Genomic DNA, 26387 nt, shown 5'->3' on the forward strand with positions numbered 1-26387 from the left:
ATTCAATGGGTATGTAATGTACTTTATTAATTTATTGAAATTATAGTAATGTATATAAGATTTGCCATGTCAAACATTTTAAATGTACAATTGGTAACATGAATTGCATTCATAATATTGCATAATCATCACCATTGTCTAGTTCCAAATCTTTCTCAGTGCCCCAAGCAGAAGTTGTATAACTACTAAGCAATATGTGCATGACCATATGAAAATTAGAGACTGAATAGTGAAATTATAATTGGAATTTCAGAATGAACCACATGTACTAAACATCATAAAATATTAGAACTGGGAGGGAGACTAAGAGATTTCTTCCATATGTCAAAACAAATGAAAATATTAAGAGACTTGATTTTCACATAATTACAGGATTATTAGTCTCTTAAGAGAGGTCATTCCTTCTTTGGCCATAGGACAGAATTAATATCTTACTATTGATTTCTAATTCTATGGTTCATTTTATATTGTATTACAATTATATATTTCTAATGTACCCCAGTTCCTCAAGATCAGGGACTGTTTTGTATTTATCTTTCTAACCCTAATACCTAGGTACAAATAGAAACAGCTAAGTGTCATAGAAGTACCTTGTGTCAGTATTCCCTAATTATTTGAATAATAAGGCAGACTTAAGGAATCTCCTATTGCTCTGAAGGCAGCCATTCTATTTTCAGAATGATGATTAGTGGGTGGGCTTTGGGACAGAGAAATCATAATTCCCCTGAATAGCATATCTTGTGTCTCCCATGGCTGAACTCCGACTTTTCTTTATCTTTATTTCTAGTGGAAACAAGCAGTCTCTTCAACTGTCCTTGGAAAAGTGATAGTTCAACCAGATCAGAATTTCACAGGATTGATTGTTGGTGTTGCCTCAATATCAATAATACTCTTACTAGTACTCGGACTTTTCTTGTGGATGAAAAAGAGAAAGCAAATTAAAGGTGCGCTTTTGTTATTCTTTGTCTTAAAATTTGTGTTATGAATATAGCCAATATAGTTTAATACTGTCATCTACTCATGTGGGCGCTCTTGGAGGCAATCATAAAACTGTCTAGTTCTAGACCCTGGGCCAAAGTCTAATAGAATTGTGATAGCCAAATCTTTAACAAGTTCTTTTTTTCTGTTTCAAGATCTTGGCAGTGAATTAGTTCGCTATGATGCAAGAGTCCACACTCCTCATTTGGACAGGCTTGTAAGTGCGCGAAGTGTAAGCCCAACTACAGAAATGGTTTCCGATGCATCTGTAGACTACCGAGCCACTTTTCCAGAAGGTATGCTTCAGACTACTGCTCTGAGAAATACCTACACATATACCACCACAGTTTGTGGCATTGTTGATTGTTTTTGCTTTTTCCTCATACAGTTTTATAAAAACAGAAAAGCATTTGACTCTCCAAAGAACTATTTAATTTGCCACAGAGTTACATGGCTCTTACTTTAAAATGAACTCATGTCTACATTGTAATTTTAGTGTCTGTAAGCTCTCTTCTCACGAACAAAATTTAATTTTATACCCTTTGATCAAAGGACTACTAAGCATGATGCTGTGGAACTCTCACGTCATTTTTAGCAACTCAGAAACAGTTAAGCTACAAAATATATTTTAATTTAAATAATAACTGCTACTTTTTTATCATTGAACCCCACACATTTGAAATAACCATTAATAATCTTTTTAGGTACTCTCTGTGAACACACCCTTTTACCTACAACATTCTAGGACTTTAAATATATTTTGAATCTTTTCTGAGTAAACCTCAGTTATGCTATAAAAGAAGGAGGGGCCAACATCATCTGTTTTGCAAAACGCTAGGGCTAATAATGGTCAAGTTCACCAAAGCAGTTCATGTTGTTTTATTTTAAACTCTCTGGTCAAAGCAACATGTCTGTATTGTATCAGCTCCATTATCTTTAGAAATTACAGGACGTGAGTCAAGTACAAGCATTTCCCTAGTTGAATATTTACCTTTGGACAAATAAAGTGAGTCACAGACAGTTTTGGATACTGGAAAGTTAGAAGTTGCTCATCCAAACAAGTACAAGAGTAATGAGGCACTGAACATTTAAACATTTTTTAATGGTTGTGTCCTCATTATTTTTGAAAATTATTTATTTCTAGAGAGATTTAGTGTCTATGCTCACAGGATTCCATTTCCCATTAGAAATCCATTCCTTTAAAAATATACATGGGTAAATAATGAAGCTTAGCTTACTGTTTTCAAATTTAGATCTAATTTCAGTATTCTATATTCATATATAGTCGTTCTAACTTGAGACAAAAAAAATCACAAATATTCTTTTAAAAAACAACAGCTATCCTAATCGTTTGAATTCCTTAGCAAACTTTGGTTACATGCCTAAGAAAAATGAGTTCTTCCTCTTACCTATCATGGAAATGATAGTGAATGAAGCGAGAGAGAAGGAAGCATGAGGATATGTAGAGGCAGAACCTAACCATGAGAAAACTGAAGAGCTTTTCTCTCTCTTAGTGGTAGATCATCCTGACAGTCGTTCCCATAGAGGCTGAGCATCATGTATTGGGGATCTAAACTAGCTTCTGTGCCTTTTTTGGACTTAGCTAAGGAGTTAATAGAATTTTCCTTCCAGAGGACATTTGTCATGTATTTGACAAAGGATTTTCATCAATTCTTACACCTCTGAGAATTCCTACCTATGAACTCCTGGTGCAAATGTTTGAGAAGTAAAGGAAAACGTCCAAATATAAAGAGGCTCATTTTGGTTTTAGTCCTCCAAAGAAGGTTTGGAGAACCTAACCCTTTGGAAACAAAGAAAAAAGCATTGAACTATGCTTTTCTCTTCCTTTCCCTACCCAACATTTCAGGTACTTCCTGGATGCTCTAGATTTGTCCTGTAAGGTTGAATCTGACTTATTTGCAGCTAGTGTCCATTATTATGAATGTAGGTGACTCACATCTTTTCTGATACCACGTTTTGAGATTTAATGTTCTAACCAAGTATCTATTTTTAACCAAACTCTTCACTGTACAAAAAATATCAAAAATGCTTATGTAGGGTTAGAAGTGATGAAAGTGCTATCAGCTTTCTTCCATCAAGTTCAAATTCTCTTTTATTTCAAACTATTATCTCTTGATGCCAATAGGGAATCACCACGTAACCCTCTGTGTTACATGCCACTCTTCAGAACCTTGCCTCTGTAGTTTGTCTTTCAGTTGGTTGCTGTGGTTATGCTTCCTCCACGTTGGAGTGGGTAGATGTAGTAGAAAGGGCAAACCAGGTGGTCTGTTCAGTCTTCTCTGCTTCACTGGACATTGAAAAAGACTCTCCTTAGACAAGAGAACGTTCCTGAAGTTCTTATAGAGCTTTGGTTGTAAAGATCAATTTATAAGGATCACTGATTTCTATCCAAATGTCCTCAGCTGTGTAGTGAGATGGTACACTAACCTAGTACAAGCTACCTGCTCCAGCGACAGCATTCGATGTGTAGCCATCTTTCACAAGGTGAAAATTTTTCACAGTCGTTTTATAAATGTATATATAAACTATTGAATATATAAACTTTGAGATCAGAACTGCTTTAAAATCTAAAACATCAGTAGACTGAGACCTGGAAAATTCAAGTTTCAAGTCCAGACAGAAAACTCTACAAGACTCCACCTCCAGTTAATCAGCAACAAAATGCTGGACTGGAGATATGGCTCAAGTGCTAGAACACCAGGTGTGAGCAAGAAAGCCAGTAAGAGCATGAGGCCCTGAATTCAGTCAGTACAAGCACATACATAAAAATTTCAACATGAGCAATATGTTGGTACTCAAAATATTTTGGATTTTGGAGCATTTCAGATTTGAGGTATAAAGATCAGATGTGCTCAATCTGTATATGTAATTATATTTCAGATCACAAATACTCAACCAGTGAAGCCTGTGCAGAAACTGTAAAATCTGAGATCATCCAAAAATCGAAACCACTTTTTCTTGTTTCAAGCATTGTAAATCAAAGTTACTGGATCTATATGTGTTTATTTCTATTTTGTCATATAAATTTTCCTTTTCTGGGAATCCATATGGGTTTTGTATAACTATTTCCACTAATAAATACTAGTGTCTCAAACTTCATCTTTCTTGTGTTCTTACATTGAGCCAGACTGTTGTGAGACTGGGCCATTGTTTAGTCTCTAACTTTGCTATTTTCCAATCTTAAGGATATAATATATACATAACTAAATGTTAAGCTTGGCTTTTAGCTTATTAATTAAAACCTAAAGAAACTGAAGGTAAGCAAGATTGCAAAGATGACACTTAGTCTTCTTTGAAAGAAAATTTGTAAACGTTTTCTAAAATGGTTGTATGAATAAGTCAGTATCTTTTCCTAACTTATTGCCATTTTTCACAAACCAGTTTCTTTGTAAAGGTTCTTTCTGGCTCATTCAATAATATAACCATTACTTCTTTAATTTTAAAACACTAGCTTCCCTATTGATTCAGCTTGTTTTTGCAGTCTCGATTGAGTTTTCACTGCTGTTTTTGATTTGCTTTATCTTGCAGAACAATTTCCTAACTCCTCCCAGAATGGGTCATGCAGACAAGCACAGTATCCTCTGACAGACTTGTCCCCCATCCTCAATAGTGGAGACTCTGATATATCTAGTCCATTACTGCAAAATACTGTCCACATTGACCTCAGTGCTCTAAATCCAGAGTTGGTCCAAGCAGTCCAGCACGTGGTGATTGGACCTAGCAGTCTGATTGTGCATTTCAATGAAGTCATAGGAAGAGGTAAGTCTTTCCATTCAGCTTTGGGTTAAATACCATTTTCCAGTAAGGATTTTATCTTCTGCCTTTGCAGATTAGGGACGCAGACAATGGTGAAGGTTACTAACAACACTGATAATGAGTGCATTTGGTTTCTGTTCTGCAAAAATGCAGCCCTGCAGATCACATCCATGGGGACTTGTCCTTGTGCATGGAAGCAATTGGATTCCTTCCCACATATATTAGAAATAAATCCACCACTTCCTCTTCTTTCTCAGATGAGCAACTGTAATTTCATAGAAATCATCATTTACTTCCTTTTTAAGTTCCAACATTTTCACTCACAACTCCCTGTAGTCTTTCTTTATCCCAAGAACAGTGTTGAACTCTTTGAATTCCTGGTTCATAAAGTAGTTTGTACTCCACTGCACAGCATGAAGAGACAGGGAATTTATAGCATTCCCCTAATCTGAAATGACATATATCATCTGCACGATGCACTCCAATCTCTTTATACAAAAGGGAATGAATATTTGTAATAAGCCAGCCAAGGCAGCAATAACAGTTAACATAAACAATATTTGAGGAAATATTTAGCAGGAAAAGAAACTAACCAGAAGTCAAGACATGAACTCCACACTTCTTTTTTTTCCTCTTTCTAAATTTTTTTTTTATCCTTCCTAACAATTGGCCACTGATCCCTTTTATTCTATGTGTACTGTAGGAGATTGTGCAGGTATCTGCCAGCTTGATACAGGAGAGATGGAAGGAATTATTTGCCTTACATGAACAGGAAGTCTTCTCCTTTGCCTGTGACTGTGTGCCCATATTCCCTAGCTCACACTCCAGGGTTTAATCCTAAGCAAGCTGCTTATTTTCTCAGAGAAACTTCACTGTTCACAAGCCGGTTTCCATACCTCACATGAAAGTAACATACAGTTGTATTATCTGCCTAAAAATTCAGTAATTACACCAATTTTAGAGTGTGTACCCTTGCTAATTATGCTCTACTTCTAATATCTGATATAAAATTACAACTTTTGAAAATCAAGAAAGGTGCTAAAATAGCAATCACTTCTCTAGTGAAGTAATAATCAGTAACCATCTAGAAATATTAATTAGTATTTATTTATGTTTGTCTTCAGGGAGATAGGGACACTTATTACCATGAGTTTTATTTTATTGATCTTTGTGTTAGAAGAGGGCAGGTTAATGCCTGACACTCATATACTAAGCACTGAGGCATTTTTGGCTAGCTGAGAGAATTAACTCAATGACTTACACAGCTACCAGACATTTGGCACCTTCGGGAAAAAATTATTGCCACTGGATGAAAGGCTGCCATTGGGAAATGATGTGGTTAAAGCCAGAAGGAAATGCATGAAATGAGTCACAGTGAGCTTGTTTCATTTAGGCAACTTGCCTTTTCAGTTTCTGCCAATCTGGCTTACATATTAACCAGTGACTAATGGGGAAATCCTTATTCTATAAGACTAAAATTATTTCTAATATTTTCTCATTTCAATTTACTGGAATATGGGGAGCTTCTTTTATTAAAAATGTTCATATTTTAAAAATATTATTTGATCCCTAAAAATACTTTTAGATTCCTATTTTTTTCTGCCATGATTCAATATTTTATAACAGTCTTTAATAATATTCATGTCAGCTGAATTTTCTACTATATATTAAATAGTAATATTGCATATACCATTGAGGCAAATCTGTATAAATAAAGATGTGTGTGTATATATACATGCACATGCAAATATACATATAGGAAATACACACACTCGATAAGTCATCCAAGTATCAAAACCAACACATTTAGAAGAATTTTATTGTAAAGTGATGTACAGAGGGGTTTCAGTTCCATAAATAAAGTCATGAGTACATTTTTCCCTCCCCCCACATTTTTTTGTTATACAGAAAAAAGAGGTGCAGGTCATGAAGGGCCTAATAAATAATTATTGGATAATTAAACATTATACAGTTGTAATCAAGTTTCTTCCTTCACACAGGGCATTTTGGCTGTGTTTATCATGGGACCTTGTTAGACAATGATGGCAAGAAAATTCACTGTGCAGTGAAATCCTTGAATAGTAAGTTTCACTTTACTACACAATGAAGGATACTTGGATGGTGTGTAACTTATGGTGGTGTATAATAAGTAGTTTAAAATGAAAGTGCTGACTAGCACTTTTCCTTATAGAAAAAAATAAGAACTATTGCTTCAGTTGTGGCCTAATTCTGAAAATTTGTTTGATCTAAACATTTACGAAGATATTCCCTCTGAAATTACACACACACCCCTCAAAGATCTCATAAGTAAGGGTATAGGAGAAATAAGGATCTGGTGTGAACTATCATTTAACTATGTTGGGCCTATAATCTTTGTTTTGAAAATGACATTTATGGAAACTGTTGGAAGCATGCTGGCACATAAAGTAGTAATGACTCATTTTACCCAGAGGCATTACTGTAATTATTTTTCAACCACAATTTTCCATTAAGAAGATTTTAAAAAATAAGACAGAAGAAAAATATGCTGGCAGAAAATCATAAGCATGGTATACCTCACTGATTCGCATGTTCAGGGAATGAGGTGTTCCATATAAATTAAATTTCCTCCCTTTTGATGCTAGAATATTGCTTAAAAATTTAGCTCTTATAAGAAAATCTTTTTGCACACTCATTTAAGAAACAGGGAATTCCAAACATACACTAATCTTTATCAATGACTGAGAACCATAATTCTGGCCATAAATTACAATTCAATACATCCAATATATTTGTATACTACAACTTCTCTGGCACTGCCTTTGTTGACAAATCTCCCATTTCTAATTTTTGTTTTGTATTTTTTCTTTTTTTGTCAATCATGAGGCTTGAACTCTGGGCCTGGGCACTGTCCCTGAGCTCTTCAGCACAAGGCCTTGAATTATGGTTCTGAGTGATCTGAGGATCACGGTTCAAAGCCAGCCCAGGTAGAAATGTCCGTGAGACTCTAATCTCCAATTAACCACCTCAGATCTCAGTCTCTTGAGTAACTAAGATTACAGGTGTGAACCACCCAGAGCCCCCTCCCATTTCTAATTTTCTACCTACAGTTTTCAGCAGCCTTAAAACCATTAGCCAGCCAGGCACCAGTGGCTCATGCCTGTAATCCTAGCTACTCAGGAGGCTGAGATCTGAGGATCACAGTTGAAAGCCAGCCTGGGCAGGAGTGTTGGTGAGACTCTATCTCCAATTAACCACCAGAAAACCGGAAGTGGTGCTGTGGCTCAAGTGGTAGAGCACTAGCCTTGAGCTGAAGAGCTCAGGGACAGTGCCCAGGCTCAGAGTTCCAGCCCCCAACCAACATTTCATTTTACAGATTTATTATATTAAAATAATTAAATGAACAAATAGAAAAACTTACCACAAGATACACTATTGCCACACCATTTCAGCCATTTTAAATGCAAATCTTCATGCTAAGCACCATTCTCTAGAGTTGATTTTGTTGAATATCCAATTACAGAGTAAGTAAAGGGACAGTCTACATAAAACATAACCAAAGTTACAAGTAATTAAGTCTTATAGTCAATAAATGTGGTTCATAGGAATTCTCATGCCCTGCCATTTGTATTCAGGACAATCCTAACACCAAGAAATATTTCTATTCTTGGTGTACATGGATTACTGTTCAGTCCATATTGACTTCCATTGTCTTTTCCAGGTATTTAGGTATTTAGATACTTATTATTTAGGTATTTATGGTAATTGGTCTTCAAATTCTTCTAGTGTAAAAGGAAAGTATGACCGACCACTGTTTTCATAAGTAAGGTTTTTAAGATAGTCATTTGTCAATGGATTTTTTCATGGTTTATACATTGGTAGTAGAATTGAGCATTTGTAACAAATACCATGTGGCCCATGAAACCAAACTTATTTACTACTGACCCATGCAGAAAAAAATTGCCAGTGTGTACCCTAGAAAATCACTACAGAAATAGACTGGCCTGCTGCTCTATCAGTGTTCTGTACAAGACCAACTGATTGGAATCTATTTTACCAAAGAGATTGTGAGTGATAGCTGGAAGGCACAGCTCAAACAATATCCTAAAATGTGGTCCGTTAATGCATGCTGAATACTTTGAACTGAAGGAAATAGTCTCTTCCTAATTGTTCTTTTTCTTTCTCTACTTTCTCCCTTAAGCTGAGACATAAGAACTAATATTTCCCTTCTCCAAGGCAGCTCATAGAAACTAAGACCACTCTCATTCAAAGCCATCAGTAACCCCTTGAAAAGCTACACTAACATTTCTTCCTTTCTTTCCTATAGCTGGCCATAAAGCAATTCCTTGACCTAGCTTGGTCAGAAATTACCTCATTTTAAAAGAGATCTTGTCCTATAGTCTAGAAGAAGGACTGCCACATAACATAACAAACAAACCCTATGTGTTTCCCATTCAGTCGTATGCTTGTTGTCCAATCACATATCTATCAGCTGTCCATTCTCCATCAAATCCAAGATATGGCTCAGTGGTAGAGTGCCACCTAGTGAGGCCCCGAGTTCAAACCCAAGTACCATCACACACACACACACACACACACACACACACACACACACACACACACACACACACACACACAAGTAAGAAAGAAAACAAGAGACCATTTATGTTGCCTGTGTGCTTAAGTCTTCATTTCTGAAGCCTTCTCTATCTTGCAAAACTTATGCCTAAAGAAATATTGTGCTTTTCGATTGTGCTTTCCATTTCTTACCTGTCTTTAGCTTTAAGATTCTCAGATGTGACCCTTGTAGTAGATAAGGAAGTGACCACATCTTTCCACCTCTACAACACCATTCATTCAGGTATATTGTTAAAATAAATAAATTAAATAAATAAATAAAACACTCTGAGGTTGAGGCTTCAAGACAAGGTATAACTGCTGCTGTGTTTCATTGCTCTTCCTATCTGATTTTGACAAAATATTGTTCTGTAATGAAGTTAATGTTGCCACCACTGTATTTCTCAGGAATCACGGACATAGGAGAAGTTTCCCAGTTTCTGACTGAGGGAATCATCATGAAAGATTTCAGCCATGCTAATGTTCTCTCACTCTTGGGAATTTGCCTTCGAAGTGAAGGGTCTCCACTTGTGGTGTTACCTTTCATGAAACATGGAGATCTTCGGAATTTCATTAGAAATGAGACTCATGTAAGTGTGTTCCCAAGCTTACTAACTGGTGTACTAACAGTAAGCCAACCATCCCTTCAAAGTATGCCAGCTTTGAGTCAAGTGTATTTGGCTATATGTGAGTTAAAACCCAGGGTCCCCACTTGCTAGACTGGTGCTCTCTCACTTGAGACTCACCTCCAGCACTGCTCATGGCTGGCTGTTTCGAGATGGAATCTAGCAACCTTTTCTGCCTAGGCTAGACTTGGATGACAATCCTCCAGATATCTGTCTTCTGAGTAGCTCAGAGTACAGATGTGAGCTTCCAGAACTGAGCTCTGGGTCAATAACTCTTAATTGCCCAGCAAGCAACTTTGTTTTGCCCTCCCTCTATTTGGTACCCTAAGGTCATCTTTGAGTGCCTGCTATGTTCCAGACAATAAGCACAGCAGAGGAGGACCAGATGCAGAGAAAACTCTAGGAGACCTACTTACAAATGAATTCTTTACCACCCACTCTCCTACCTAAGGACCTTCATATTTGCTATTGCCTCTGCCTGGAAGACTGTTCCCTCAGATATCTGCATATTCATTCTCTCATGTCCTTCAGCCCTTTGCCCCAGTGTTTTTGTCAAAGCTGGGCACCTTTAAGCTGTTTAAAATTGTCCTGGGCCTCTCTCATCCTCATGCCTTCACTCTGTCTTCTCTTCCTCTATCACGCTTAGCAGCGCACCGAGTCTGAGCTGTGCAATTTGGTAGACATAAACCACCTGTGAAAACTGTCTGTGTGGGGGCTGGGAAGGTAGCTCAGTGGCAGAGTGCTTGCATTGCAAGCATGAGGCCCTGGGTTCGATTCCTCAGCACCACATAAGCAGAAAAAGCAGGAAGTGGCACTGTGGCTCTAGTGGTAGTGTGCTAGCCTTGAGCTGAAGAGCTGGGGGACAGTGCCCAGGCGCAGAGTCCAAGCCCCTCAACTGACAAAAATAAATAAATAAGTAAATAAATAAACAAATAAATAAATAAGTGTCTGTGTCAAATCAAACTACATGCAGAATACAATCCAGTTTTGAATATTGAGTAATAAAAGATTAAATATCTGATCATCGCTAACATTGTTTGCATGTTGAAACTGTTGTAAATTTTTCACCATTTTAAAACTTTTTAAATATGGTTACTGAAAAAAATTTTATACTTCTAGTAAAAAGTGCTGTACTTGACAACAAAAAAAAATAAATAGTATTTCCATGTGGATGGATGGATAGATGGATGGATGGATGGATGGATGGATGGATGGATATAGACAGACATCGATAGATATACACATACCCCATTAGAATGCAGGCTTATGAGAGGAGGGATTTATATATGTTTTGTTTACCTCTATGGCTCCAACACCTAAAATAGTTGTCAGTCCAGAAGATATTTGGGGGATTAATGAGCTCAAGGTTATAAAAAAAGATCACAGTTTCTTTCAAGTAGCAGTTTTCTTTATGACATTTATGTCAAGATCTAAAGGGTGAAGTGAGCAAGCTTTGGTCAGACAAGGGCCAAAGAGGACAGGAATCCCCACCACTGAATTTAGTTGAAGGCCTTAGGTTCCTTTTTGGTACCTGCCTTCCAGGTCTCAGTGGAAATCAACAGAGTAGTTTTGTTCTTGATCAAAAACATTATAAACAGGGGATCAAGTTCTCAAAGAAAATATGCTCAAGGATAGCAGAGAAATAGTTTGTATTCAGCCAAAAGAATAAGTCATTTCCTGTGAGTGAATTTTTGCAGTTAAGGTGAACTCAACTTGCAAAAGCACAAAGCTACCTGACATCTCATGTTAACTCTTGTCATTACCAATGACTGACTTAATAGATATAACTGTATTACTTTCTCTAGGATATTATTACTCCAGTACTTGTCCCTTTAAAACCCAAGAAATCAACACTGATATGCCCCTTAACTCTGATACCTTAAAGACAAGCCTACACCACAAGACACAGCTTCACCACACATTATGGGGCAAGGGCTGCAGTCTTTCTTGTGCCAGTCTCTTGTGTCCACAAGCTTCTGAGTGGCTGACAAAGAAGAGATACCCTCTTTCTGATGGGCAAGCCCTTGTCAAGGCTGTCAGCCACAGTGAAATCTGTGTAATTTCAGATTTAATCCTTATAGTATTAGTGGCATTCCTCTGTCCATTCAATTTTGTAGGTGGAGTTTGTGAAGGATGGGAAAACCCATTCTTTGTGATGGTCCAGAACCCAAGAGGCTGTGAACAGATACAGCACTGCCAGTAGGAGGGCTTCTAATGGGATTGATTGCACAGTGTAGGTTTGAGAGCACTTGGTTTAACTTGAAATCTTAACTCCACCATTTACTCTCTGGGTGATCTGGAGTGTACACACACACACACACACACACACACACACACACACACACACACACACACACACACACACACACACAACTCTGCGAAATAAACACACAAATATTCATTGTGTTTCTGATATTTTGAAACCTGGAACCAAGGGAGCCCTGGAGGGACTGCCCTCTCTCAGGGCTATTTCTAGAAATAGGCAACAATTTGCCAGCAGAGCACTGGAGTCCTATGCAAATCAAGAGACCTCGCTCCAGCCACCTGGGGCTTGAACTCAGAGCCTGAACACTGTCCCCAAGCTTCTTTTTGCTCAAGACTAGCACTCTACCACTTGAGCCACAGCACCACTTCTGGCTTTTGTTGTATATGTGGTACTGAGGACTCGAACCCAAGGCTTGATGCATGCTAGGTAAGCCCTCTACCACTAAGCCATATTCCCAGTCCCCACCCCCTCACTTTGACCTACCCTAATCACCCCAGGCCTAGCTACTACACAATTAGGACAATCATACAAACTAGAGCCTGCTGAAGTTATTCTAAACAGTCAATCTTAAACCTGCTTTCCTTGCTCACCTCTTCTTCTCAAGGTCATCACAAATGTTGCTCGTGATTCTTTTCCCCCTCACTCCTCTGACTGTCTCCAGGGCTTCACTGTGGACTTGCATAACCTGTGTTCCCTTCTTCTTGAAAGCTGTAGCAAACTATTTTTTCAATGGCAGTTGCCTCATGCTGTTATGGTACCTGCAGAATAATAAAGCCCATGTTTTAACAAGCCTTCAGTTTCCCATCTAAAAAATGGAGTCCCTGCCATCTACATTACAGAAGTGTTTAAGAATTAATCAAAATTCATCAAAACATCTAGTCTGGTGTTTTGCTTATAATGGATACTTAATAAGTAGTTGTGGCTATCAATAGTATCCAATTATTGGTTTTTTTGTTTTGTTTTGTCGTTTTGTTTTGTTTACCAGTCCTGGGACTTGAACTCAGGGCCTGGGTACTATCACTGAGCCTCTCTGTGCTCAAGGCAAGTGTTCTACCACTTGAGCCACTGTGCCACTTCTGGCGTTTTCTGCTTATGTGGTGCTGAGGAATCGAATCCAGGGCTTTATGCATGCTATGCAAGCACTCTACCACTAACCCACATTCCCAGACCCCAAATTATTGTTTGAAACAAGCATTATTATTATCATCATCATCATCATCATTATGATTAATATTATCAAACAGGTGTGATGGTGCATGTTTGTAATCTCAGCTCTTGGGAGGCAGAGGCAGGAGGATAGAGAGTTGAAGGCCAATCTGAGCTACATAGTGGGATTCTTGTCTCAAAATAATAAACTAATAGTTCATAGAAGCACTTCAGAAGAAGCTCTGCTTCCGAAGTATGAATTTCAAAGCAAGATCAGCATTAGAATAATGGGTGCTCAGTTTATTCTTTTCCAATTCTCTTTGATTGCAGAACCCAACTGTAAAAGACCTTATAGGCTTTGGTCTCCAAGTAGCCAAAGGCATGAAGTATCTTGCAAGCAAAAAGTTTGTCCACAGAGACTTGGCTGCAAGAAACTGTATGTAAGTATATGGATCTCAGTGTCCAGAGTACAAATTAAGCCTGGGAGAGTGTGTTTCTCCCTATTCGAGGGTAGTGAGAGTGCTTTCTCTTCTTATGTAAAAATCTTTTTATTTCCTCCACAGTTAAATGCAGGCCTGTAAACCCTGGGGGAGGTGGGTGGGGCTTTTGGTCTTTACCATGCCCAGGATTTAAAAGGTTGCTCTCTATAGGGGATCTTACACAGCTGTTGTATACTTTTGCTTTTCTGGGTCCTTCCCACTGGTAGCCCCTCCAATGTTGTGGTTTCACACTGTGTTCGTGCTTGGGAGGGAGAATGTGATCTTTAGCATTTTATGGTGAAAAGGAAGGGGGCTGGTAAGACAAATACCAATATGCATTACTTCCCCCAGAGTAGACTTGAAGTCAGCCTGCAGAAGCCTTACCAAAAATGGTATTTGAGAATGAATATACAAAGAACTTTTATTTGTGTCTGGCTGCCTGGCTGTATAACACAACAGTCAACAGTTTGTAATTGATTCAGTGCTTTCTCACTCGCACACCACTGATGCATGACTGATGGTATGTGTGAATGAAGGAGCTGTGCTATTAATCTCTTACCTTAGTTTTGCTTTAAACAAAAATAACACCATATAAGCCAACTTAAACAAAGGATACATAGCCCCAATTAGCAGAAACTTATTTTATTAAACCTGATTCTTTTCTTATATGCTTTACTGTGTATCCTAATCTCAAGGGTGAGGATTTTATATACTGACACAGCTTATTTGAGAAGGAAGAGTAAAAAAAATAATAGTCCTACGTCATGTCTCTCCCATGGTACTGTGTATTGCTGACAGGTTGACAAGTGAAGATTAGTGTTTGGATTTGGGCATTCTATTTGCAACGAAGGAAAGCTGGGAGCTGAACCTTTTCTCCAGATATATATTAAAGAAAAACAAATTTTCCTATGCCATACCATTCAGAATGTTTCTGTTGAATTCATAATGTAATTGTCAAGCATTTTTATTCAAAAGCTCCACTATAATTTAGTGTTAGTCAATAGGCCAGATGAAGCTCTGGCTTCAAAAGTTATGAATTTCAAATATTAAAGTCCCTCGTTCAGATCTATAGATATTTAGCCTCATGGTAAATTATTTGCTTTCAGTCACCAATAATAAGTTTTGCTCTTTGTGTAGGTTGGATGAAAAATTCACTGTCAAGGTTGCTGATTTTGGTCTTGCCAGAGATATGTATGATAAAGAATACTACAGCGTACACAATAAAACAGGAGCAAAACTGCCAGTGAAGTGGATGGCCTTGGAAAGCCTGCAAACCCAGAAGTTTACCACCAAATCAGATGTGGTAATGTATTTGTCAGTCCTGAATTTCTCTTCTTTTTCTTTTATACCTATAGTTTCATGGCAAAATAATATTTTTAGAAGTTATCTTCATATGGGAAACTGGAGATAATTGTCTGATAGGTAACCATAATATATGTTCATAAATTCCCAAAAGTACTTGCAGCATAGCGCACTATGCTGAGCTATATCTCCAGGCTTTCATTGCCTTTTTATTATTATTTTTTTTTGTCAGTAATGGGGCTTGAACTCGGCCTGGGCACTGTCCCTGAGCTTTTTTGTTCAAGGCTAGTGTTCTACCACTTTGAGCCACTTTGAACCAATTCTGGTCTTCCAGTGGTTAATTGGAGATCAGAATCTCACAAACTTTCCTGTCTTGCTGTCTTCCAGTCAGGATCCTCACATCACAGCCTCATGAGTAGCTAGAATTACAGGTGTGAGCCACTGGCCAGCTTTCATTACCTTTTAAAGGCACCGTCACCATCACCAGAAGCATCATATAGCAAAAGTCAAGGCTAGCTTCCTTTCTTCTTTTCTTTCTATCCTTCTTTCTTTCTTTTTTTTAATTATTGTGCCAGTCCTGGGATTTGAACTTAGGGCCTGAGCACTGTCCCTCTGTCACTGAGCTTTTTCGCTCAAGGCTAGCTCCCTAGCACTTGAGCTAAAGTTCCATTTCTGGCTTTTTGGTGGTAATTGAAAAATAAGAGGGACTTTCCTGCCTAGTTGGCTTTGAACTACAATCCTCAGATCTCAACCTCCTGAATAACCAGGATTATAGACATGAGCCACAGTCTACTAGCTCAGAAGAGGGTTTTGAAAGTTCAGAAGCAATTATTGAGAAGAAACTGCAAGTATGAAGTGAAGGAGACAAGCAGAGCAAAACCCAAGAGAAGAGAGCCAAAAACCAGAGCAAGAGCAACTTCCATACAACTGTGATATCTGGGAGGTAGAGAAACATTGAGGTTTCCATCCTTCAGGATAGCAACTGTGTTATATGAATACAAAATGGGCAGAATATAATATTCATAGAGGAAGTGAACTTAAAAAGAGAAGTGTTGGCAGCTAGTGAGACATGAGGAGTGTGGTATTGGGAAGTGAGGTGTCATATTTTTTTCCTTCCTATGAGTCAGCAAGAGGCTAGGTGTGTCCCCTACTGACTGGTTAAGTCTTCCAGTGAAAGCATGTCAGTTTCTGTTCCTGTATGGAGGCAGAGGAGACAGTCAAGAGTAGGTCCAGGTAACTGATTATTGGTTTTCAATAACTAATTGTGTCATACACAGGACATGGAAACGCTCAGATCACAATAGTCACTCAGAGATTTGATTAAAGTTTCTTTTTCTGTAGATATGATAATGCTACTTCTTTCTCCCTCTCATTGAATGATACTAGTAGACAACATAGGGCAGAACAGACTAATTCATACGTAATGCTGCTTTGGCAAATGGTTACTGATTGCATATGTCCACAGAGTTTTGCTTCAAAGACAGTACAATCTTTTGAATGTTGACATGGACCACTTCCAAAAGCCTGTAATAAGCTGTATGCGTGTTGAAACCTGCAAGTGAAAACTTGCCTGCTTGTAGATAGTCTCTCTTTGGCAAATGCCCAAATGGAGTTCAACTAATCTTGGGATTCTTTAAGCCCATTTAAAACAAAATTCGAGTGACTACTCATGGAATTACTCATCCCTAGCACAAGTTCTTTCATTAAAATCTGTATCTACCTCTCACTTGTTCTAACCAGCTGGATACTTCTCATCATCTTACATGAACCTATAAAACAAATTCTATCTTTCTCAGGTCCCCATCACTCTTTCTGAAACTGTTTTCTATGCTCACAGATATCTCTTAGGCTTTTCAGAAAAGTTCATCTCTTTGGTTCCATTGCTCTATTATACAGTCATGATCTTATTTTTCTATGTGAGTAATCTGCACAACATTCAACTCTTATTAGCTCCAGGATCTATTGGTAATTTGGACAGTAACCTAATAGTTGTACATGACCAAAGGTCAATAGATATTTGTTAAGTTAATTTTTAAAGCAAAGTCTAGAATTGAAGGTTAACACAATAAAGTTGTCAGAATTACTTACAAGATTCTCAGGCTCTAAAGACTCTTAATTTTGAAAGAATGAGTTAGATAGCACAGTTATCTAGCTCCTAATTGGAAAAGGAGTTTGTGTTCTGCATTTAGACCAGGGCATTCAGTTGCCTCAATAAAAGAAAAGAAAAAGAAAAAGAGAGAGAGAGAGAGAGAGAGAGAGAGAGAGAGAGAGAGAGAGAGAGAGAGAGAGAGAGAGAGAGAGAGTGAGAGGGAGGGAGGAAGGGAAGGAAGGAAGGAAGGAAGGGAAGGAGGGAGGGAGGGAGGGAGGAAGGAAGGAAGAAGGAAGACAGAAGGAAGAAGGAAGGAAGGAAGGAAAAGCTGGGCAAAGACAAAGAGCTGTGAATGGAAATTTGTATCATTAACTATAGAATCTACCTGTTTTTTTTATTTCAGTCACAACATTCAATGGCATGCATTATTTTTCTAGCTGAGTATTGTGAGCTATACTTGCTTCTGTTTCATATTTTCCTACATCATCTGCTAGTTGGCCTTTTTCCCCTGCACTCTCCAAGCTTCTTGTTTTTCAGGGCCCCATGTCCTCCCTTTAGGCTTCTCAGTCTAGGAGTGGCACAAAGGTGTTGCTAAATAAGTACTGATTTCCTGGGTCCTCTGCACAGGGTGATCTGCACATGTTGAATTCCTGTCCTTGTCACGCTCACCTTGGCACATATCCAGGGAGAGATAATATATATGACCTGATCTATCCTGAGTAGAGTGCTTTAAATCAAGAAAATGCATACTTAGTGAAGTTCAGTAGACCTAGCAAGACCCCAGGGTCAAGAACTCTTAAATGTTTATCCCAGTGTGAATTCAAATATATTGGGGAGTTTTAGCAAATCAATTAACCTTGCCTGTCCCTTCAAGCTTCCTATAAAGTACTGATAGAACTGATTTACATAACCTAGTATTTTAACATAAAATTATAATTTTATTTAAATTGGACTTTCTGTAGAGAATGTTGTTGCCTAGCAGTTTTATTATTTCTGATTTTTATGGTGGGTTTTCACTTATGTAGATTATGCCTTCCTTTTTGACATGAACGTTTAGTTATGATTGAATTTCTTAAGGAGTATCTATATATTCTGTTTGAAATGCCACAATTTAGAGTCTGGAAAGCTTCTTTTATCTTTCTCTCTTACTAGTAATCTAAAGTTGGGGTGAAGCTATTGAAGTAGAGGATAGTATCATGTTAGAACTTGGAAAATGTACTCCAGGAACTAGAAATGAAATCTTAATCAACACGATTTAACATATTCTTTTAAAAACCTCCATTGACTTGTCATCCAACCCTTACCCAGTTCTGGTTTAAATCAGTCATGAAATATATAACTTAGTCACGACGTTCCAGGAAATTTTTGCCTGAAATAACAATAGTATTGAAAATGTTAAACCAAGGTTAGCTACTAAAACCTACTGATTTCTTCTCCTATGTGTATGATCACACTCTTCCCACCTGGATTCCTTTCTTTCTTTCTTTACTAGTGGTCTTTTGGTGTGCTTCTCTGGGAGCTGATGACAAGAGGAGCGCCCCCTTACCCGGATGTGAACACCTTTGATATCACTATCTACTTGCTGCAAGGCAGAAGGCTCTTACAACCGGAATACTGCCCAGACCCTTTGTGAGTAGGAGTCCTCACAAGATCTTCTCCCTCTCTCTTTTATATTCTGTACTTTGCCAGAATTACTTGCTTCTCAGGAATCTTTCATCACATTTTTTCTTCCCCCTGGAACAGGTATGAAGTAATGCTAAAATGCTGGCATCCCAAAGCTGAAATGCGCCCATCCTTTTCTGAGCTGGTCTCCAGGATATCAGCAATCTTCTCCACTTTCATCGGCGAGCACTACGTTCATGTGAACGCTACTTATGTGAACATAAAATGTGTTGCTCCCTATCCTTCTCTGCTGTCATCACAAGATAACATTGATGGAGAGGTGGACACATGAGGCCTGGGTGCTCCACCAGCACCCCCCTCCCCTTGGAAAAACATCATTGTACTAGCATGAAGCAGAATTCATGCTTTCTTCAACAGTTTTCACTGCCTGGCCTTCGAAAGGTCATCCAATAGATTTTGCTTTTGCCAAAATGGCACTAGTGTGGGACTTTATATTGGTCATACTAAGGAACTTTTGAGCTGACAAAGCCTCAGAACTACAGGAGGCTTTGTCCACAGGTGAGTGGGGTCGAGAACTGTGACAACACTCCTGTCAGACCGGAGTCCAAAAGCTGAATTCTGGGTTGTGATTCTTAAACTCAAGCAGAGTCCTGCTTGAGTTCACATGAGGATCTGATGTAATGAATTCAGAAAACACAGAAAAGGTGGTCTCATCCAGGACAGCTGTGGCCGCCCCGCCAGCAGGCCACTCATTCAGAATTCCAGTGTTTCGAAGAACTTTTGTGGGTTCTAGTGTCATGAATCTTTTCTTTATTGCTATTTTCACTCACCCCTTTATCAGACATTCCTTTTTTAATTTTTGTATACACATTCCTTTGGTTGAAGGATATCATAGACGATGCACTCAAAGTTTCAAAATAGCATGACCTAAGTGTGCTTATAAATTAACAGGGATATTTATGTATTGTACATAGATGACATTAAAAATCCATAATATAGCTGGGAGCAGTTTTAGCCCCTCAGCCAAATATTTACTTGTCATTTAAAAATCAACCATTGTAGAATGATACCGTCTCAGTCTAATGAATGTGACCATTTAGACATTGTGACTGTGGGTTTTTTTTCTGCTCTTCATAAATGACAAGTTTGAAACTAAACAATTTTTGATGATAAATATTTTTAAAGGTAATTCAGCATGTGTCTAAAGCAGACTACAATCAACTAAGAGAATCACTGTTCCAGGCAAGGTTCATGTGTAGAACAAGAAAAAGGTTAATGGGCTAGAAATAGTTACTGTTTCAGGTGGCAGCTACCCACTTCATAAACAACTGGAAACCAAACTTTTAGGGAGTCCCACTGTGTATTAGGTCATGCTTTTTATTTACCAAAACAAACTTGCTAGGCACCAGGGGGTTCTACCTATAATATTAGCTTATCAGGAAGCTGAGACCTGGGGATCTCCATTTGAAGCCAGCCTAGGCAAGAAATTCTGTGAGACTCTTATCCCTAATTACCAAAAGCCAGAAGTGGAGCTGTGGCTCACATGGTAGAGCACCAGCCATGGGCAAGAAAGCTAAGGTACTGAGCCCAGGCCCTGAGTTCAAGTCCCAGTACACATCCACATACACACACACACACACACACACACACACACACACACACACACACACACACACACACACACACACACACACACACACAACTTTCGAAACAAACAGAGGACAGCTGGAAATCCTGGATTGTAGTTATTCTGAACAGAACTTTTGGGATGTTTTGTTCCGTGGATTTTTGTGCTTTCTACTGTACAGTGCATGTGGTATAGGTTACTCTAACTGGTTTTTCCAATGTAAACAGTGAAAGTATTATATTTTTATAGAAATGTTTATTTTTTATGATATAAAAATTTTGTTAGGCCACGCACACAAAGTACTGTACTGTGAACATCTCTGAAAAGGTATGTCCGACTGGGAATCATAGTGACATGATTTCAAATGGCTGTAAATAGTGATAAGGAAATGTGGTAATTGCCAGAACACCCCACCCTCATTACATCACCAGGACTTAAAGCCAAGGGTTAATAGAGCAAGCTATGACAAGTGTGTGCTATGCTAAAATCCAGTAGTTTAGTTTGGCTGTTGTTGTAGGAAAATGATTCCAACCGAAGCTCTTTGCCAATGATGGGACTTACCAGGAAGACACAAAGAATTGTATTGCAAAGATACTGCAGTTCCCATATTACTACTTTATAACTGTGAAGAGTAATACTAATTCACAGGCTATTGTAATGATGGATTGCAAAAATAAATAAAACCTACCATTCTGCAGGAAGAAATCACTGTCTCTATAAGAAAACACATCAAAGCTGGGCGCTGGTGGCTCATGCCTGTAATCCTAGCTTTGAGAGACTGAGGTCTCAGGATCTTAGTTCAAATCCAACCTGGGCAAGAAAGTCTGTGAGACTCTTATATCCAATTAACCACCAGAAGCAGCGATGTGGCTCAAAATGATAGAGTGCTAGAGCCTTGAACAAAAGAGCTCAGGGACAGTGCCTGGGCCCTGAGTTCAAGACCCACAACTGACAAAGGAAAAAAAGAAAAAGAAAACACATCAAGAATAGAAGGAAGTCAGGCGTGATGGCCTCCTTATAATCTCAGCAGTCAGGAGGCAGAAGCAAGATTGTAAATTCCTGGGCTAGGGAGATTTTATCTCAAAATAGAACAAAAAAAAAAAAAAGAGCTTGTGAAAACAACCCACTAACAGGACTGCATACCTGTATATACATGTTCCAGAAAGCTGCAATGTGAAAATTCATGTTTTCTATTTATGAACTTTTCTAGGTTAATGTGTCTGGACAGATTGTGGGAGTAATTCTTCTAAGCATTAGTTACTTATCACTGCCTATACCTGCAGTTGAGCTGAATGGTACTTTGTATGTTAATAGTTGTTGTTCTGATAAATCATACATGATAAAATAAAGTGATATGATGTCTTGTATATGGAGAGTTGGTTATTGCTAGTCATGCTTGATTACCTACCCCATTTCCATAATGACAGAGGAAGCCTAAGATTGATTTCACCTGGCTCCATCGAACTCATCTACAGATGAGAGGCTTAGCTACGTTAATGCACTGTCAGTAGCAAAAGGAATTTGCATCCTTGAATCTCTGGAAATCTCCCTCTTCTAGGAGAGGGAGGGGTTGCCAGGAGTTACTGAACTTCCTCTATTTTTCTGACACTCTTTCAACTGCTAAAACACTTGGTATCTATTTTAGTTTAGCTCTTTTCTCCAGCAGGTTATATTCTTGGACTGAAAAAAATATAACAATGTAGCTGCAACCTAGCGTTAGCACAGAGATCATTATCAAGTAGAATCAGTCTTACCTTTCAAAATTATCCTTTTTGGTTGAGTGCTGTGGCTCACACTTATAATCCTAGCTACTCAGAAACCTGAAATCTGAGGATTTCAGCTGGTTCAAAGTTGGCCAGGTCAAGGAAATGATACTTTTATCTCCAATTAACCACTAAAAATGTTGGAAGTAGAGCTATAGCTCAGTGGTAGAATGCCAGTCTTGAGCAATAAAGCTAAGGGCCCTGAGTTCAAGCTCCAGTACCAGTACACAACACGTGTGTGTGCACACACAAATACACAAATTACCCTTTTCATCTACACAAATGCCTGCTCTTCTTAGCTGCCAGTTACCAGAGGAACCACTTTAAGACGATCTCTACATATTGTTGCAATGTTAAACTCAAAAGTGACATTTTAGGCATCTAAGAACTGGGTAGAACTTTGATTTTTAAGTGTATGCTTGCAAAATACAACGGAGGCTACCACTTTACATGGTCAAACTCTCTCCCAGCTAAGACATGCATTCCATAGAAGTTCAATCAGTGTTATTTACCTTACAAACACAAAAAGCCCATCATCTTTAGATTCCTATATCTGACACATAAAATTCTCAAATAATTCCTGAACTGAAACAACAGTTTCCTCTCCTCTGTCAACCATTCTGAACCATCACAGGAAAAGTGCCTGCCTATATCGCTCACATGACATTTGATGAACACTGACATTCGGCAGAGGGTAAGAATCTTCCAGGGAAAGAGGGTTATAAAGATATCCTTTACAAAGTTTTGCTTGATTATTTCATTTCTAATGACCTTGTGAAAGTGAATTCTTCATTTTATGACATAGGCATCATTTATATTTTTACCCTCTATACTAGAAGACAGATTCCATCTTTAAATACAGTGGGCAAAACCAATAAAAGTACAACAAATCTTTTAATAGTGACATCTTGCATTGTTAACCTACCCAATTTAGTTCAGGAAATACAGGGTATTTTATCAAAGAAAATGATATTTAATTCACCAAATATTTATCAAGGAGCTATGTATGTCAGACACTATGCTAGATAGTGGACAGGTAAAACCATCTCCAGGGAAGTTAATGAAAGAAAAAGATAAAAATTGCATCATAAGTGCATGTTAGAAGTTTGCATTTCTTGGATTTCTGTCTTGAGGAAGTATCATGATTAAAATATATAAAAAGTGTTGAATCTTGGGCAAAGAGACCACGCTCTGACTCATCTTGGACTTCACACACATTGAACCTCTCTAAACCTAATTCCTGACCTGTCATATAGGCTAACCCAGCTTTTCTCACTCAGTTGAGGATTAAAGAGTGTGCACAGCACCAGGTGCTACACTATGCCTCAATGACACTATCATCATCATCATCATCATCATCATCATCATCATCATCATCATAAATAGTTTTGGAAAAGAAAAGCGCATATGAAGACAGCTTGTAGTTAGCTTAAAATAGGATCTGTAGATGTTTAAATCCAAATATTTAACTTTCTTAAACTTGCATCTGTAATTCTACCTCATCCTTGCGCATTGATGGGTGAGACCATGAGGGTGGCTGATGGGACAGTGACAGACATGGGACAGTGAATACAACATACCTGAAGCTCTAGCTCCAGCTGTACCTCTACCTTTTTCTTCTTGTAATCTCCTACCATACTTTTAGTTGCTTTTCCAGTGATTCATTTCCTTTTATTTCTTTTTCAGTCTTCAGAAATAGAATCCACAGATAGGGTAAAGAGCAGCCAGCCGTAGTTCTTTTCCCGTGAAGGAGCAATGACAGGAGAGATGACACCACTCAGTGCTGATGCAATCATCTAGAGGTTATTAGTGTTCTTCACTTTTCTCAGATAAGTGGTCAGTGATAATTCAGGTTCAGACAAAAGGAGTCTAAGATCTATACTATTTAATTAGTGCTTTATGTTTGGAAGATAAGGAATGTTGCATAAATATTCTCATCCACTCAGATGACTGGATCTATACAGGAAATATGTGGATTGAGCCATTCAGACAACTTCAAAATATTTAAATGTATGTAGACATTATGCCTGAAAGGAAGAAACACTTATTCCTGGGTTGTTATTGTTATTTTTTTCCTTTTCAAAGTTGACCTCCCTCCCCACACACATAGTGCTGTTTCAATTCCCTATCTATCAAAAACCTGAAAAGAACTTCAGTCATAAACGAGTGAAATATTTCCGTTGGTGAATTGAAGGTAATAAAATGGAGCCTTGTCCATACTGTCCTTTGTTGTAAATTATACCAAAGGTCTAGATTACATCAGCCAAAGGTATTGATCACCAGGCTGAGAGGTTTATAACTACTATTGACTTACCATGTGACCCTGGAGCAGAAATCTAGGAAAGCTGCAAAAGCATACCCACAGTAATGAAAAGTCCATCATTAATAAGAGTTACTGTCCTGTTTTCCAGCTAGTTCTGGGTAAGCTCAAAGCAAATACTAGAAAGGAATTTCCAGCTTCTCTGTTTTCTCTCTTGGATGTGCCTGAGCTACTCTGATTAATATGTTTTCTGTCTTATCAGTACAAATCATAGGTTTGAGAAGCTGATATGAATTAGTTATTCAGCACAGAAAATTGTACTTAAACATTCAAACAGCATCAAATCTTTTTATTATTTTCATAAAGAACTAGAGTTTCTTATATGGAGTCATTTAGAATAGGTGTGAAATTCTCCTAACAAATTAAACCCTACTTGGTCAGCATTATGAAAACCAGAGATTATTAAAAAGTAATTCTGGAGTCATGCACTGGTGACTCATGATTATAATCATAGCTAGTCAAGAAGCTGAGATATGAGGATCAGTGTTCAAAGTCAACAGAAAGTCTGTGAGACTCTTCTCCAATTAACAAGCAAAAAAAAAAAAAAAACCCAAAAAACAAACAAAAACAAAGCTAGAGCTGAGACTCAAAAGGCAGAGTGCCAGCATTGAGCAAAAAAGGGTAAGGGCTAATATCCAGGCTTTGTGACCAATACAGGTATGAGAAGGAGGAGAAGAAAGAGAAGCAGGAGGAGGAGGAAGTGAAGGAGGAGGAGAAGGAGGAGGAGGAGAAGGAGGAGAAGGAGGAGGAGGAGGAGAAGGAAGAAGAGGAGGAGAAGGAGAAGGAAGAAGAGCAGGAGGAGGAGGAGGAGGAGGAGGAGGAGATTATATTTCAGATGCATAAACAGATTTAAATAAATTATGAATTCAGCATTATTGCATTACTTTGGAGCACTGGATCCAAATTGCAATAAATAGTAATTAATTGTTGCCTCTTTCTTGAAAAGAACTCATTTGTCTTATGCATTCATTTTTATTCACTGTCACATAAGTGCATTCTTCTCACCATATGAGCTGCAGGCTGGCAGTAACATCCAGTAATCCTTGGACCTCTTGACTGGAATGACAAAAATGCATAAAATCTTACCAGGCCAAAAGAGATCAGCTCTAAAATCTTTGGCATTCAAACTTGTCAGAACTGTTTTTCTCCCCAACCCATTTATATTCCTCATTTCTGATTCATAGGATCTGTAATATTAGCTCCTATTTTTATTGGGAAGCCTGTTTTTTTAAGCACCGTGTTTCAACTTTTTGTGGTTGTTGATCATTTTCACAATAGTTTTGAGTTTTCTATCTGTCATGTGTGTGTGTGTGTGTGGTGTTTGAGAATCAAACGCAAGACTCTGCACATGTTACCCAAGCCCTCCATCACTGAGCTACTTCCCCAGCCCTCTGATACTGAGTGTTCGGGAAGTGACAATGGACTTTGCCAGCTGGAGCTCACACTTTGACGTTTGCCACTTTGTTCTGTGACATCTGCTCTTTCCATTATAGTGAGGCAGGGGCTTTCCTTCTGAAAATCTGTGTCTAAATAGCCTTCCTATTCACCAGTAGCAACAATTCTGGTAAACAAGAAGTACCTAGTACAGAGCCTTTGTGAAATTCTGCCTCCAGAGACAAGATTACAGTCATACGATTCTCAGATAATTTCAGAAGTCCCCTGTAGCTGTGTAGCTACAAAAAAAAAAAAAAAAAAAAAAAAAAAAAAAAACCCTCATATATCTTATTGTGACACTGTGCAAGGTCAAGGCTGGCTCTGATTGGTTGTTTAACTGAGAATTATCAGAGCATTTGAA

General features: G+C 38.2%; 1 protein-coding gene across 2 annotated transcripts in view; it reads left to right on the forward strand.

Annotated features, from left to right (window-relative positions):
- Nucleotides 1-20584, forward strand: part of Met (MET proto-oncogene, receptor tyrosine kinase) — a 137171-nt gene extending 116587 nt beyond the window's left edge. For both annotated transcript variants that reach the window (XM_069996618.1, XM_069996617.1), the window contains 9 exons: nt 788-944; nt 1134-1274; nt 4528-4758; nt 6756-6836; nt 9760-9941; nt 13720-13829; nt 15006-15171; nt 18752-18888; nt 19003-20584. In XM_069996618.1, coding sequence (XP_069852719.1) covers nt 788-944; nt 1134-1274; nt 4528-4758; nt 6756-6836; nt 9760-9941; nt 13720-13829; nt 15006-15171; nt 18752-18888; nt 19003-19213 — 1416 coding nt within the window. In that variant the 3' untranslated portion in view covers nt 19214-20584. The remainder of the gene's footprint in view (nt 1-787; nt 945-1133; nt 1275-4527; nt 4759-6755; nt 6837-9759; nt 9942-13719; nt 13830-15005; nt 15172-18751; nt 18889-19002) is intronic.
- Nucleotides 20585-26387: the final 5803 nt, after the last annotated feature.

This window comes from Dipodomys merriami, unplaced genomic scaffold (assembly GCF_024711535.1).
Source record: "Dipodomys merriami isolate MVZ:Mamm:240054 unplaced genomic scaffold, mDipMer1.0.p SCAF_5, whole genome shotgun sequence".
Taxonomy (NCBI): domain Eukaryota; kingdom Metazoa; phylum Chordata; class Mammalia; order Rodentia; family Heteromyidae; genus Dipodomys; species Dipodomys merriami.